Source organism: Mus pahari, chromosome 5 (genome assembly GCF_900095145.1).
Source record: "Mus pahari chromosome 5, PAHARI_EIJ_v1.1, whole genome shotgun sequence".
Taxonomy (NCBI): domain Eukaryota; kingdom Metazoa; phylum Chordata; class Mammalia; order Rodentia; family Muridae; genus Mus; species Mus pahari.
The window spans coordinates 65,293,833-65,311,126 of record NC_034594.1 but is presented as its reverse complement, the minus strand read 5'-3'; the positions used below and the strand labels follow the sequence as shown (position 1 = coordinate 65,311,126).

Here is a 17,294-nt window from a genome sequence, read left to right as displayed (position 1 = left end):
TCTGTGGGAAGATCAAGAGAAATGGAGTGGTGGGGACCACTCCCCCTTTACTACCCTCAGGCAGCTCTACTTTTATATTAAGACTATTTTTAAATTTCAAAAAGTTTATCAAGTAAAACCTTCAGCCACCTTCCACCAGAGTAACAATTGCAGCTTCCTTACCTTCACAGGATAGCCCATGGGATGTGACCCCAGACAAAACTTCACGACACACGTTGCAATAGGTTGGTCGTGCATGGGAACAAGCATACCAGTTGTGCATCCCTGAGAAATGGTCCATGCTATATTGGGTAGGCTGGAAGAATGACACAAAGAGGGAGAAAATAATATTTCTCTTTGGAATGCTTTAATGCAGCAACTTAGAATCACATAAAGTACCCCAGAGAGGTTCACAAAGGACAAGACCAGAGCCTTGACAGGTCCACCAAAAGAAAGACCCATGGGCCTCAATTTTACAAGACAAATGCTGGGGTCTACTGGGAAGATACTCTGGGGTGAAGGAGTTGGGGGTGGATCAGAATGAAGGCAAGAGAGGCAACAGCCGGCACCCATAGACAATATACTTCTCTTTTAACCTCAAAATGCTCTTTGTTCTGGACAGTCTTGAGTGCTGCAATCCAATCTTCCATTTCTTTCCTGTTGTCGGCACACAAGATGAGCTTCCTACAAGGAGTGATGACCTAGAAGAAGAACATCACGGTCCATGTGCCCATGAACCAGGGCAATGCTGGCAGCTACAAAAACATCTATCTACATATGCTATGGTGGTTTGAATATGCTTGCCACAGGAAGTGGCATTATTAGGAGGTGTGGCCTTGTTGGAGTAGGTGTAGCCTTGTTGGAGAAAGCGTGTCACTTTGGGGGTAGACTTTAAGACCCTCCTCCTAGCTGCCTAGAGACAGTCTTCTCCTGTTTGCCTTTGGAACAAGATCTAACTCTCAGCTCCTCCGGTGCAATACCTGCCTGGATACTGCCATGTTTCACTCCATGATGATAGTGGACTGAACTTCAGAACCTATAAGCCAGCCCCAATAAAATGTCCTTTATAAGAGTTACCTTGGTCATGGTGTCTGTTCACAACAGTAAAACTCTAAGACAGAAGTGTATATTCACAGGGAAAACATTTCACTCAGGTATTCATATTGAACAGATCATAAAAGTAGTTATCATGTATCACTGCAAACCAAGAAGCTAAAGTTACTTCAAGCCAAAAAGTCAATGGCATTCCATTTGCTATTCAGCAGGAATGTGAGTGAACACTTAGAATTTACTGCTTACACATAAGAAACAAGCCCTGGAAACCTGAAAAAGAGAATCAAACAAAGAAATGCAGAGCTAATGGCCAGCACATAAGTGACATAGCAAGTCTGATCCAGTTACTCTAAACTAACATGAGCATGTGCTGCACCTAAGACAACAGAGCAACAACAGCTTCTACAGTTAGGAACTAAGCAATCCAGCTGGAATGATATACAACCAGTGCTAACCAACAAACAGAAAGGAATGTGGGGGACTGGTGAGATGGCTCAGTGGGTAAGAGCATCCGACTGCTCTTCCGAAGGTCCGGAGTTCAAATCCCAGCAACCACATGGTGGCTCATAACCATCCATAACAAGATCTGACGCCCTCTTCTGGAGTGTCTGAAGACAGCTACAGTGTACTTACATATAATAAATAAATAAATCTAAAAAGAAAAAAAAAAAAAAAAAAGAAAGGAATGTGGGAAGAGTTTATAAACTAATGAGAAGCCTTCTGAGGAAGAAAGACTCAGATTCACAGAGGAACAGAAAGTGCTAATAAAGGAATGCAAGGACACTTAATCGGTGTCACTACAGAAGGGAGAAATAGCCTCTTTTTTCTTTTCAGATTAGTAAAGTTCTAGAAGATAACATCTAGACTTGCTGAAGCTGTGGAAGAGGTGTTTTCAAGCACTGATGGGACATGAACAGGTACAAACAATTTAGGGGGGAAAGTGACAAGACTTATCAAAAAAAAATGTCATAACCTCTTAATTTTACTGTACAATGATACAGGACAAGCAAGATGGCTCAGCAGGTATAGGCTCTCACTACCAAGCCTAATGACCTGAGTTCATTCCCCAGGACCTGCACAGTAGGAGGAGAGAATCAACTCCTGCAAGCTATGCTCTGACCTCCACACAAGTATAATATCTATGCATACACATAAATAAATGAATATATGCAATAAAATAATATAAATGTTTAAGTGATTCCAAAATCAAATCTATACAAAACAAAGTTTGAATAGAAGTTCTTTTTTTTTTTTTTTTTTAATGTATTTTCCCTCTATTTTGATTACCTTAGGGAGGGAGGGAGGGAGGGAGGGAGACTGGCTTCCATTTATAAGCCACATACAAACAAAAAAAAGTATTTATACTCCCTGTAAAAACAGAAGCAATCTAGAGCTACCACTTCCCACCTCTGCTTTCTCTCCTAACTATATATCCTAGCCTCCAGGCCTGATAGCCCTACCTCACAGGGGCACAGCAGTCTATGATACAGACATAAGCTTCTCAGCCAGTCATGTTTACCACTGGGAACTCTGCACTGTTTAAAATCCTTTGCTATGCCATGGAGTACCTCAATGAATGATCTTTTACTATTTTTACATTATATCTCTGGCCCAAATTCCTAGAAGTGGAATTTCCCTGAAAGAGAGTAAATTCATATGTAACTTTGCTAAATGCTGCCAAGTTCCCTTCTGCAAGTACTGGACATCCCCCACCGCATTCCCACCAATACGTTTAGGAAAGTGCCTATTTTCAGGGGGATCTTTACAATCAAATGTTTTAACTTTTACATTTGTACCCATCTTATCTATTTAAATTTACATTAAGAAGACCCAATTGCTCAAAAAAACAAAAAACAAAACAAAAAAAAGCCGGGCATGGTGGCGCACGCCTTTAATCCCAGCACTTGGGAGGCAGAGACAGGTGAATTTCTGAGTTCGAGGCCAACCTGGTCTACAAAGTGAGTTCCAGGACAGCCAGGGCTATACAGAGAAACCTTGTCTCAAAAAAAAAAAAAAAAAAAAAAAGACCCAATTGACAAACATGACATTCAAGTGCATTTTCTCTGGGACTCAGAACACACAGAATTAGTGCTCTTTCCAGCAACTAAGATTCACACAGAGAGAATGAACAGAACTGGGTCTCCAATAAAACTTTGTTTACGCTCATGTTTCCAAGGTTCCTAGAATGATGAATCTGGGGCTTGGGAAAAGCCAAGAGCATAGGAAAAACGAACAGAGACAACAGACAAGGAGCACTGCCTTCAGAGATCAGGCACCTGCAGGCTTCCCTCCCACCCCTCCCCCATCCCACCCACCCCACCCCACCCCGCTACTGGCTTGCTCAGTTTCTAAGAACATGAACTTGAAGCTGCCACCCAGAGAAAACTCACATTGGAGAAAGACAGACCTACAACCACCTCGGATGTTTACAAAGACCGCATATGAGGTCCGGAAGTGGGGTTAGCCAGTGCTTTAGACCTGGCTGTAGACAGTGGTGGGAACTGAAACCCTGCTCATTATTCTTGCTCCTCTGCAGAGTTTGCAAACTCTCCTTAATGACTCCCTCTAGCACAGCCTCAAAATGTGAACATTTTCATCAGCATAAGAAACACAGTCAAAGAAAGACCATGTACTTGATACTGCATAGCTCAGAGATGACATGGTATCAGGACACTCACAGAGGTGAACTATGAGGAGTTTACATATCCCCTTCTATACTGATGCTATGTCTACCACTTCCACAACTATGAGAGGAACTGCTACATTATTCCAGCACACACTGGAAAACAGATCTTTGCCCCTCCCCTAATCCAGCCCTGCACATTCTGAAAAAGTAACTTTACAAAACTATTATGCTTAAAGCCAACCAGTCAATAAGTCAAATGATCAATGATGCCATTTCCTTAGCCTGAACAGCATAGCAAAGGCTAAGCTAGCAGATGTTGAGGAACCTGAGTTTGGATTTCTCTTTTAAACCTATGCCTGTTCTATAGTGAGGAAGTTCAAAACAGACACTAACTTGAACCCCTCCTAGCTTCATTAGTTCAATGTAGGAAGTCCATTTCTTTTCTGGAAAGGGGGTGATGAAACCCCAGAGGGCAGTGCAGGGATACAACCTGCCTTTTGGCCCCTGGACCCAAAGCTCCGTAACTTGTAGCAGGTGCCTTTCCAACTCCTGTTTCCATTTCCCCATCTGTAAACAGGTACTGATGGCACCACCACATCTTAGCTCTGTCAGGGTATATGTCAGTAGCACCTTACTATCACTGTCCCAGGACTCCCATGTGATATGACCAAGAGACAGTGGACACTGCATTCTTGAATGGTTCTACCATAAACAGCCCAGCCAATGGAATGAGATCATCACAGCAAGTCCTAGCAAATAAAATTAGCCTCCTGTTCCTTTCCGATCAGGCCCTACTACCTTCCATATTTCTGAACTGCCCACAAATAACAGAGTCTGCCCTGTCTCTACCTATCCCTCAATTCACTGTCATGACTGATACTCCCAAGTCTCGTACTGACCTCAGCCCCACGGGCCTCATCTCAATGGAAAGACTCTCCAGGGCAGCCATACCACCTGCCAACAGGTACCACATAGACAAGAACTCCTCCCCCACCCCCATGTGTGCATATTGCGTTTCAAGAGAAACTATACAGAGGTTGGAATTCTCAAAAACATAAAAGTAACCATCCAGCCAAGCACAGCATGCCACACTTTTAAGTTCAGCACCTTGTGTCAGACACTAGAGACCAGCCTGGTCCAGTCAGTACCACGCCAGCCAGAACTACATCGTGAGTGTCTTATTCCCCACCAAAAGGGGAGGGGAAGAGAATGAACAGAAGACAAGAAAAACAAAAAGAAAAGGAAACCATGCATCTGCCTAGAGAGAGAGAGAGAGAGAGAGAGAGAGAGAGAGAGAGAGAGAACACCACATGCAGAAGAGACTGCAGGAGACAGATAAATGAACAGGAAAGGCCACTGGAATTCTATCAACTCAAGGCTAGAAACAGATCTTAACCCTACAGAAATACTTGCTTGGTAAACCTCCCAAGATAAATGCAAATTGAAAGTATAGACTCCAAAGTTTATTTTACTTGCATCTATTTATTATGTGTGGAGGGGTTTATGTCACAACACCCATGTGGAGGTCAGAGTACAAGCTGTGTTAGTCAGTTCCTTACCCTCTGAGCCATTAACAGCGCCCCCCTCCACCCAGATACTTGTTAACTTACCAGACTCATAGAGTTCATAGTCTGATAACAGGTTACACTGATTCTTAAGGCAGAGTATAAGAAACCACAACTTTTATGGAGAATATATGGTAAAATCTAGTGAGCTTTAAAATTTAGACTTTTATCTCAGCAGAAGCACTTCTATAAATGTACCCTACCTTTCCCCTGCCATAAGAAACCACACACTGCATATAGTTATTCAAAGAAACACTCATAAAGATGGAAGATAAGAAATCACTCCTGTGCTGACAGTCCCAAAGATGGCAAGAGACTGGCTACAGTAATTATAATGTGTCTATACAGTAGACACCACACTCACACTAAAAAGACAGAATCTCTGCAGCACAGCTCCCAAAACATACAATAAAAGCAGTACAGCAACCCTGTGCTACAGAGGGGAAAGCAGCATCAGTTACAGCTTGGAAATATCTCACATCCGTTTCCTACAATTTCTGTATCATTTATTACCAACTTGTAGCACCCACTTAAGAAACAGCCTTAAACTTACAATACACACTATGACTCCATACAAGGAACTACGGAAGAGAACTCTATCTGATGGCACAAGCCTTTAGTTCTAGTTCTTTAATACCTGCAGAAGCAAGGAGTTGCCAGCAAGCCTAATCTGCATAATAAAACCCTGTCTCAAAAAAAAAAAAGCTCTGTTTGATTAAATATGAACTTTTGTTTTATCTCTTCAGACAAGTGCATAATTTCCCATGAGACAAGGAGAAACTTCCAGCAGCTACAGCCCTGCCAACAGGAACATAAGCAGAATATTCCTCACCAGGAAATAAAAGGCATTACAGATAACACTAAGCAGGTCCCACCCAGTGCTCCACATGGGCTCAAGATACGCAAATAGTCAGAAAGCCTGCCACAGTGCTGGGAAGAATTAGCCAAGGAGATGACTGAAGCCCAGGCAGTGATCAATGGGAAGCTGAGGTGAAAGAGCATGAGCTGGGGATGTGGCTCAAAGATGGAGTGCTTGTCTAACAGGTCCAAGGCCCTGAGCAAAGCAGAGGAGATACACTAGAGACACAGAGGACATTTCTGAAAGACAGAACTAAAAGTATACTCTTGTTCACACCCACTGTGGCTGATGGACAGTGGAGGTGCCAGATAACAACACTAGCTAACAGAGATGGACACTTACAACCTTAGGCAATCCACAAGGTATTTACTTACAGTATTTGCCCAATGAACCTTCTTTATGCCGTAAAGAATTCCTCGTTCTCAGGAGAGACCCTGAGGAGACCCAATGCAGCCAGATGGGGCTGCTCCAAGTCCTTCAGCAAATGAGGCAGCTGAGGGGCAGGCACCAGGCAGGCCCTTGGCCCACAGCTGCTTCTTGTCTGGCAGAAAGGGAGACTGCAAAGAACCTAGTCCCAGAGCAGCAGGCAATGGACAAGAAGAGAACCAGAATGCCTCTCAAGCTCCTCTGGTTCTGGGCTCAGTGAGAACTTTGGGTAGCTCATCTCATTCCCTCTGGCAGGTGAATGGCCTGAAGATCAATACACACCTCATTAAGTCATCAACTGGCTGCCCCTCCCACCCTGACCACATTTTTGAAGGGTTCAAAAGAGAAGGTAAAGAAGCAAGATCTAGAAGGTAATGAATGAACCATCAAATTGAACCATGCGCCAAAACCATGTCAGGAAACAGCCCTCTCAGCATTAAGGCGAGGCCCTGCACCCAGAATGTCCAAAGGCCAAGACCCAGGTTACAGGGCAAAGCACAGGGTGGGCAGGGCATGTATGCAGCCTGGAAGCTGAGCTGCTTGGTCTTCAGATTGCATGAAGACAAACCCAGCTGACTCTAATAGGGCTTTCCTTGACTCCACTGATGACGACAACAACAACAAACACAAGTGAAAACCCTGGTCAATGAAGATATCGGTGATAGAGAGCAAGGCTGCTAGACCTTGGGAACACAAGATGACCACAGTGGACTCTCCTCAGTTCTCAACATCTGAGTGTCCTGGAATGAGAGCTGAAGAGTGAGAAAGGACCTAGCACCTAACACCACCACTCATGGGGGAGAAAGCCCCACCACCTCTAAAGTCTCTCCAAGGCCCAGAGAAGACAGACAAACCCACCAGAGCAGAGCGTCCAAGAGGCTTTTCACTCCCGCCATTCCAGGGTACTCCAGTACAGGCCTGCCGTCCAGCTACTAAACGGTATCCAGAGGAAGCCAAGGAGGGTGCAAAGCTGCCTTCCGTGTATCCAAGAATAACACCCACCCTATCCACTCAACTCATCAGTCAGGGGAGGTACACAGAGGTAGGATGAGAGAGCTCTGCATACACGGAGAAGGCTACAGTACAAACAAGGGGGTTAGAGAGATGGCTTAGTTAGGAAAGCTGCTCAAGCATGAGGACCTGAGTCCCATCCAGAATCCACATCAAAACCTGGGAATAGTGGCACATTTGCAGCCCCGAACTGGGAAGACAAAAAGCCGAACCCCAGGTCCAAGTGAGAGACCATCCTGTTTCAAAAACCAAGGAATGGCACCCAAGGATGACCTCCTGCCTCTACACAAACACATTTCTACACACACACAGCAACACCTCCAAAAACTGGACACAAGGTGGAGTAACTGGATCACACAGTAAGTTAGAGTATGAACGCAGGGGAGTCTTTAAAAACTAGACATACAGGCTGATGATATGGCTCAACATGTAAAGGTGCTCGTCACCAATCCTACAACGCCAAGTTCAATCCAGTGACCCACACAGTGCACATAACTGAGTGCTCCAAATTGTCCTCTAACATCCATAACTATGCCAAGTCATATGCCACCCTTCCCCATATAAACAGATGTAACTAAACGTGCAACTGCCATAAAACCCAGCAATCACTCTACAGCATTTGTTATGGAAGGATGGACAAGCCATGATGGGCACAGCAGCCTTACTCATAATCATGGAGCACAACTCTGAAGCTCTCCTCCATAAACTACAAGCACTGTGGCACACCCATTCCATGGAATGTACTCAGCCATAAAGAGGAACAACACTGATACACACAACCCGAGTTAACCTCTAGGAAACAATACTGACTGGGAAAAGCCAACCCCAAGGGTTATGTGCTGTATGACTCTATATGTACAATATTCCCCAAGTGAAGAGGGTACAGACATAGCAAATACACTAGTAACTACAGGAGTTGTAGAAGTCTTGAGCAGAAACAAAGGGGAGCAGGAAAGAACCGGAAAAAGAAAGCAATCCTCTGGGAATAGGTAGATTCAATGGTGGCATCCCTACAGGACATGTTCTACAGCTATACAGAGCTCTCCACTAAGGTAGAGTATGAAGACTCTTAAAATGAACAGGTTATTTACAAGAAGCCATGATCAACAGCAATTAGGTTTGACATAAAAACACAAAAATGATTTATATCTTTCTTTTTTTGTTGTTGTTTTGTTTTTTAGAGTTTTTTGTTGTTGTTTTGTTTGTTTGAGACAGCGTTCTCTGTATAGAGGCTGGCTCAAACTCACAAGAGATCCACCTGCCTCTGCCTCCCAAGTGCTGAGCTTAAAGGCGTGGACCACCACCTGGCAGGCCACATCTCTTGAGAAGTCTGTCTCATCAAAAGTTAAAAGTGCACCCTTATCTTGATAAGCCTCCCAGCTTGTCAGGAAAACAAGTCTCACCTTTAGCACATATCCTCAAGGAAAGGTGGCCCCAGTACTTCCTGTACTGTACACCAAGGTGAGCACTCAGTAAGCCTCTTAGGCTGCACAGCAGACTATGAAACCATGCTCTCTGGCTCAGATGCTCCATCTACTGTAGGCTTTAACAAATGGCCAGGCACTTGGCCTGTACCAGTACAGTGCTACCAAGAAAAACCTGGGAATAAGTGGAGATGAGAAATTCATGAAGGAAGGCAGGTGGTAGAGTCCTACCTGGAGAGTTGTACGCCCAGCACCCACTTCAATGAGAATACAGGGAGCAACACGAGTCAGCAGACCAATGGCCAGATGCCATTTGCTTTGATGTCTTCTTGCCAGTTGCCCTCAGAGGCCAGTGATCACCACCAGCCTCTCAAGTCAAATACCAACTCTAGATTCCACCTCCTCTCTTACTTTAATCCCTCATCTGGGGCTCTACATCCTTTCCTCCTCAGAAATAAACCCAGGCAATATTTTTCAACTGAACAAACAGGTAAGACCCCCATAGCAGACAAACATTGGAATACAAAAGTGAGTCTTACAGAATACAATGTAGTAGCTGGTGATGGAAAAAGGGAGGCCTGGGGGGCGGGGGGACACAGGGAGATGTTTCCAGGGGACTCAAGAGCAAAGACAAAAAAGGTGTGATAAGATCCAACAGGTGAAATGAACAAGGCAGGACAGAGGAGTCTGGCCATTCGGAGGCCAAAGAATAGTAACTTCTACTTCAGTCTCCTCCCAAAGGCTGGCATCTGACTCTTATCTCTGCTTACTCTACTAAAACCTGACAGGGCAGCAGTTAAGAAGCCTTTGGGGAAGCTCAGCAGGCTAGCACCAAACACAGCAGAGGTATGGACCCAAACCAGGACACCATGGGTGAAGGAGGCTTGGAGTTGAGAGATAGAGATCTGTAGTTCCACATCAGTTGTAACCAATGTCTGTTCATATCCAAGAAGTCATCATCTTGCCATCAGTGTGGTTCATTATGAATAAGACTACTTATCAGCACCACTAACCATGCTGTGGAACAGCCATGCACCACATGCTACTTACATCAGTGGCAGACACCGGGTACAAATGGAGCTGTTAAAGAGCCCTTGCTACCTGTTATTTTTACTGTTACTTTCCTGGCCAGATAAACAAATATTCACCATCATGTGACAAATGCCTACAGTATTCACAATGGCAACACGTTCTACAAGCTGGCAGCTCAGGAACAGTCCATGCCATCTATACCTATATTAATGTACCTGGTATTCGTACATGTCTGGTAGCACGTGCATCACAGTTTTGGTGAGCAATGTGACAGTGTCCGGTCTAGCTGAAGATGCGCAGTCCTGCTAATTTTATCCTTAGAAACACATGCTAGAGACTTCTACCTTTGTGCCAGGAACATAAAGATAAGCATGTCCATGGCACCGTAGTTCATAGTAGTAAAATCTAAGTCAGTGTGTTGGAGCTTTCCTATATCCTGGAGCATTACAGAAGCTATGAAACCAGCTCTGTGGTCTTTACCCAAGCTATTTAACAGAAGGGCAATGCGTCCACAGTAATCAATCTTGGAAAAACGGAGCTATACAAGTAGAATACCGCTGATTCAATCCTTGAACCAGCTAGGCAGCACTACCTAGTGCTCTACCTACATATGCATGTAGAGATAGCAGAACAGCAAGCAGAGCATGAAAAACACCAAGTTCAGCCCACTGGCAGAACAGAAATGAGACTAGGAAGGGGAAGACTATCCCAAGAGCTTCCTTCAATGATACCCACATGTCTTAGTCTGGGAAGCATGGTGAATTTTCAAGGCCTTTTATGTTTCAGCATGAAAAGAGGTGTACCACAGAGATAACAACATAACCACAGTTCATACTCAAAGCCTAGGAACACAAAATGTAAGAGGCCAGCTGGCAACTACACCAGTAGACTGCTTTAGCTGATGAAATGGGAGGGGTCTCCTGTGGCCACAGTAGACAACTATTTTCAGAAAGCCTCTCAAATGCCATTCTATTGTGTAGCTACCTGAATTCTTTTGAGTGGCTGAGGTCTCAAAAGTACAGCTTTTGGGGCGTGGGGGGCACTACCTAACCCTCTCCATAGGAAGCCTTCAGAAGAGACCAACAGAACACCTTACTCAAACATGCAGTCAGGGAATTCTAAGGATAATCGCCACCACCACAAACTAACGACGTTCTATCTGTGTACACATTTCCCATGTCGCTGAGGGTGTGAACAGATGCCTTAGGATAAAACCTCTAGCTCCAAGTAGATGAGAACAAGGCAGGACAGAGCTGTCCATACTCTGCAGCCCCTGCTCTGGAACCACAGGGAAATCAGGCCCTTACCACAACTTGGAACATTTGGAATAAATCAGAGAAACCTGCAGCGTTTCTCCTGGGCAGGTAAGGGCAGAAGAATGTTCCTGGCATGTGAATGAGGGCAGAAGCTTTAAAGACACCAGCCTTCCACTTCTCAGCAGTCCCTCTAAGTATGCCGTGAGAGCCTTACTTACTCTTACCCAAGACCCTAACAGTCTCCCATGGGCTCTGTCTCTGACCTGCTGTTCTCCACTTTCCAGCTGCCTCAAGTGCTTCAGCATCCAAGAGAACCGGCACAAGCAGGAAGAAGTCTTACAATGGTGAAGAACAACCTGTGGGTCACACACACAGGTAGACCGGGGACACAGAGTAACACATTAGGACTGTGCCACCCAGCCACTGACTAGGGAGGTGGCAAACAGTGTCAGCACAGGACAGGATTGGGAAATGCTCTGCTAAATATAGCTCCTGGCTCAGGAAGGTAGCCCAGAAAAGGTCCGGCGCCCTAGGCGATTCCTGTCACTTCCTGTTACTCATATCCTGCTGTTCTGGTGCAGGTCTGGCCCCTGGGTACCCATGCACTGTTCCCTACTGGAAGCACCCCAGACAGACTATTCACAGCAGCTGGGATGTGTGCAGAGCCTGAATCACAGAAGCAGACAGCCCCACAACCACTGGCCCCACAGCTGGATAGAAGGAGCTCAGGACAGGTCCCACAGCTCTACCACTTCCCAGTCCATGGTCATGATAGGGAGTCCTGACAGAACAGCTGCCACAGGCTTCTCTGGGCCCCCAAGAGAACTGGAAGCAAGAAAGACTTTCACCCCTAATTAAGAAGCTATCTGCAATTGACACCTGCTTATAAAGAAAAGTTAGTTTTCCCCAATAGTCTAATTGTGGGTATATTAACCACACTTAAGGGCAGGCCCATGCCCAGTAGTAGCTGACCAACAAAAATGAACCCAATAATATTTCATTTTTGTCTCATATTGCTTTGTCTGGGTATTTGCCTTACTGATCTTTTGCTTGTATATGATGGCTTCTGGTCCTGTATTTTAATGGGTTATGTGAGTGTTTCTATTGTTTTTTTTTCTTTTTTAATTCTGATTTGTTTGGGGATTAGTTTTGATTTTTGTTGCTGTTTGCCTACTTGATTTCTAAAGTGGGAGGGGTAGAACTGGGTGGGTAGAGAGGTAGAAAGGACCTGGGAAGAGTTAGAGAAGAAGAAACCATGATCAGAATATGTTGGGGGTGGGGGAAGAATCCAGTATGAAAAAGAAGAACTGGAGGCAAGGAAGGAATTGCAGCACAGCTGGCAGTGCCACCACAGCATAGCCACTCTACCTTTCCAGTGCAGGACACCCAGACATGGAACAAACAACCCAACAGGTTATCAAAAAGATTTGAAAGAAAGGAAGGGGTGGTGGGAGGAGGGGAGGAGAGAAGGAGGGAGGGAGAAAAGGAGGGAGGGAGGTAGGGAGAGGAGAAAGCAAAAGGAAAGAGTTCTACCTAAAAATGAAAAATGATGACCATTTGGTTGAGTTATCTTTTTCATATTAGTGGCTGCTTTGTTACATTCAATTGTGCTCAGCTGTGGGGAAACTTTAGCAAGCATTGACCTGGGTAAGGGAGTAGGCTGTGCCTCAAGGAAGAAGGGAAGCTTCTACAAAAGGCTCCTGGTTCCGGGGACGAAGCCCAGGGAGCATCTCTTGCATCGATCAGTGACAGTTAACCAGCATGCAGAAGTCAAAACAAACAGGTGCTATCCAGGAGACAGGAGACGTAATCTAGCCGTCTAAAGCAGAGAGGTTACGGCCTGTTCCAATGGGCATCACGGCTGACTGACGGAGATGAGAACAAGCACACCCACGACACAGAGAGACACTCCTGGTGCAGTAAGTAAGTAGCAAAAGAAAATCAGCACGTGTATACCTAACAGGCTTCATAAACCTAAATTTGCATGTATCCTTTGTAGGACATAACCTAAAAACTATTGGTTTCTATCATGACTTCCCAACCTTGACATTATTATATTTTGAGGCAAATAATTCTTTGTTACGGGACTTGTGGTGGCACACACTAACTAGTAAACCCAGCATTCAGAAGGCAGAAAGTTAGTCTCTGTGAGTTCAAGGCCAGTTTGGCCTGTATACTATAAACTTCCACTATGGCCAGCCAAAGCTATACAGTGAGACTGTGCTTCCAAAAATCAAAATGAAACAGAAACAGTAACAAAAACAAATATGTAGGAGTTGAGGGCCTATGTAGCAAGCATCCTGTACTCCACAGGGTACTAAAGAGCAGCAGCACACAACAGCCAAAGTGTCCCTAATCGTCCCTTATAATATCATGCCCGCCCCCCACTCCTTATCCCCACTGATGCTTCAGAATCCATGTTTAAGGTCTGTATATACTGCTCATCTCTAGACTCTCAATTATAAAACTTATATAAAAGGTAATGAAAATGAAATAGCATAGTGAAACACTCCTATGGGTTTTTTTTGCTAGGATACACTGGGTTCCTAAAACCTCTCCCATTGTATACATACAATGAAGTCCACCAGAACTATGGAGAAGTCACTTAGACCCCACACAACTGTAATCAAAGAAATGACAGCAATCCCATATTTTTAATATATAAATTTTAAACCTATAAGGAAACATACTCAGTATATTTAGATATTTACCTCTTACAAAAACGTAATAGGTAGATGTCACTGTGGGCAAGCTCTGGAAACAAAAGCAAAGCAGCTAAGCAGTTCTAAGCATGGCTTGCAGCCAGCTGTGGGGAGGGGCTTGTCAATCGTGAGAACCTTGCTACAGAAAGCCAGCAAGGGATGCTATGGACTACAAGGGATGGTGGGGAAGGCTGCCTTAGTTCTGACAGCTACCAAGCCTTATTTATCCACTTTTCTCTACCAAATATTTATGTCATGGAGCTCTGTCTATGCCCAAGTAAACCAACATCACCAGTACAATTAAAGGAGGAGTTCTACCTTAAGCAACCACGGTAGCTCAAATCCTGTGTTCAAGTCCTCTGAGCACTGGAAGTGGATCTGACTCAGTAGAAACACTGCCCAGAGCAGAGAAGGAAGGGCAGTAGCTAACTGGCCATACCTTTACTTATAAATCAGTCTGGGGCTCTTTCTAAGCTCAACACTCAGTATGGTTTAAATAAGTCATTCTAGCAGCATAGGATGCAAACAGAAAACAAAAAAACTGTACAGGATCCACAGGAATGTGAAGGGGCATATTCATAGCATACACATCTAAACTAATGACTAAGACAGCAACTTTATGTTATGTGTACTTTATCACAATAAAAAGGCTTGAAGAAACAGAGAAGGATGGACATACATACACATATAAAACAAAGGCAGAGCACACAAAGCCTAGATGGAAGTTCACACTCAATGGGACTACCAGATAATTTTTTCTCTTCTTTCTGATCATCTGCATTTTTCCAGTCTAAAGTAAAAGCTGCTTTTCTACTTATCATGGTGAAGAAGCACGGCAGAAGATAGTAAGGCAGGAACAACTGAAAGCTCGCATCTTAAATAAACAACAGGCAAAGAGTGGGGGCTTGAAATGTACGGTTCCTTTAAACTTGCAAAGTTTCCAGTAACATGCTCCCTCCAACACCACCCAAAATGGGAACAAGGATTCAAAAGCTGGAGACTACCACCGAAGTACTTAAAATAAATTTCACTACAAAATCATCCTGAGGGCCAATGAGATAGATGGCAGCCGTTTGGCTTAAGTTCAGCCCCCAAGACCCACTTGACAGTAGCAGGAAACTGACTCCTTCAAGTTGTCCTCTGATCTCCATACACATGCTATGCCATACATGAGCCATATTTTGTGAACAAAACACACAAGCACAAAGGCACTCACGCAGGCACCCAAATAAAAAGAAACGTGCCCCTGAGGCAACCTCTCCTAGTGCAGACCTAGCTCTCTCCCTAGCTGGTGAGAGCCAGATAAAAACACTGCACAGCTGGGGCAGCAGAGCAAGTTAGAATGACATCACCGGTAGCCTCCAGCTCAGAGGCACCCATTGGCCCCTGGCTGGCCCATGCAGCAAGTATTTTACTTTCAAAAGTGACCTTGAGAGGGAAGCCCTCATCCTAAGAACAGTGGGGACAGGGTTTAAAAAAAAAAAAAAAAAAAAAAAACAGCCAGAAGCTGAGTTTCCACCCTCCACTGGGCTGCTACTGGAGCATGGTACTCCCCTGATATCAACAGCCTGCTGATACCAATCCTTCCTATGGACTCTCTACCTCTTTAAATCATAAGTTCTTGAGTTTTCAGCTAAATATCTCAAATATAATCTTAGTTAAGACACCATTTTCATCATCACAGAAAACAAGGAAACAGAGTCATCTTTATTTATCAAGAATAAATTAATTCACTGCCTCAGTAGTGACACTCAAAACAAGGAGGAATATCAGGGAACCTGATTTAACAATACAGTAAAGCTGAAAAAAAAAACAAACAAAAAACAAAAACAAAAAACCTTTTGAGTTGTTGGGTCCCCTGGGACACTCAACCATTACATTCACATTGCCCTCCAGAATTTGCTGGTAAGACCTTATTACTGAAAATATCATCACTTGAGTCATAAAACAGAGAAAATCAGGTGGGTACTAACCTTGAAAAGGTTCATTCCTACTGGCTAGATGTCACAGTGCAGAAAGGTGCTATGCTCACTACCAGACAATCCTCAGTCTTACCCAACATGACCCCTGTGATCCACAACAACTGTCTCAGCAACACATGCCCACTGGTACAATAAGGAACGGCATGAATGCTACAGAAGTAACCACTTTCTGAATGGATTTAAGACCCACTCCATGAGATGGAATCCATATCTAGCACAGTTATCAGAACCAAAACTTTATGGCTAGAGAAGTTACAGGTCCTAGGAAAGAACCTACTTCTATCATTTTATTAAATGGACATAATATTATAATGATTCCTAATGGCTTATTGTTATACCTATAGATTAGTGCATCTCTCAATCTTCATCAGAGAAGTTTCTTCTTGTAGTAGACGAGAATCAACACAGAGACACACAACTGGCCAACATGTAGAGAATTAAAGTATGAAGTGCTCAGCCCTAGATGGGAAATCTATACCACACTCCTCCCCACAAGGCTCACAGAAAATGGGACAGAAAGATTTGCAGAGCCAGAGGTGGTAATGACTACAAGTTAACACAACAGGGAAGCTGCACGTATGAACTCACAGCAGCTGTCACAGCATGCACAAGGCCTGTGCAACCTCAAACCAGACAAATCTCAGCACTGGGGAGCGAGGGCAGGAGTCATGAAGTCCCACTCTTAGTGGAAGAGCTATTACCATTTAACAGCTGCTGGAGGAGGAAGAATCTGTTTGTGTTTGTTTGTTTGTTTGTTTGTTTTTAAAAGAGTGTAACTTCTGGTAGAATAACCACACTTCAGGGGAGGCCCAGACCCAAGAGTATTTGAGCAACAAAAATTAGACTACATGGGTTTTTTCTATAAGGACAGAAAGTTGGGTGAGTTAAGGAAGTGGGGGTGGATCTGGGAAAAAATGACTGAAGGAGGGGTGAAACAAGATCTAAATACATTGTATAAGATTCTTAAAAAATTAAAATATTTTAAAAAATGGAATAGAGAGATGGCTTAACCTTTAAAGGCTAAGGTTCACAACCAATAATAACAGCAACAACACTGAAAATGCAGTCTGAGACTGTCGATCAGGAATGAGCAAACTACAAGCTGGTATCTGCTTGCTGAATAAAGTTTTATTGGAACACAGCCACAACTGCTCATTTACATACTGTTTATGACTACACACAGCACAGTTGAGTTGTAACAGGGCTTCCATAATCCACAAAGATAAAACTATCTGGCTCTTTCTAGAAAAACCTGGCTGCTACCATTATAAAATTTCCTGGCAGTAGACAGTTTAGGACTATAAAGGTAAATTAGAAATTAGAATTAATTAGAAATTGGAAGAAGTTAAATAAAAACACCTTCTCCTTTCTCTGTCTCT

The 17,294-nt window shown here is 44.0% G+C and overlaps 1 protein-coding gene across 3 annotated transcripts in view; it reads right to left on the bottom strand.

Moving 5' to 3' along the window:
- The window catches only part of Dgkd (diacylglycerol kinase delta), a 92,337-nt gene that overhangs the window by 28,949 nt on the left and 46,094 nt on the right, over positions 1-17,294 (bottom strand). For 2 of the 3 annotated variants that reach the window (XM_021198877.1, XM_029539060.1), the window contains exons 4-5: positions 576-680; positions 163-295 (exon numbers count right to left, since the gene is read on the bottom strand). In XM_021198877.1, coding sequence (XP_021054536.1) covers positions 163-295; positions 576-680 — 238 coding nt within the window. Of the gene's footprint in view, positions 1-162; positions 296-575; positions 681-11,494; positions 11,588-17,294 lie in introns of those variants that run through there. The other variant, XM_029539059.1, reaches the window with a different exon arrangement.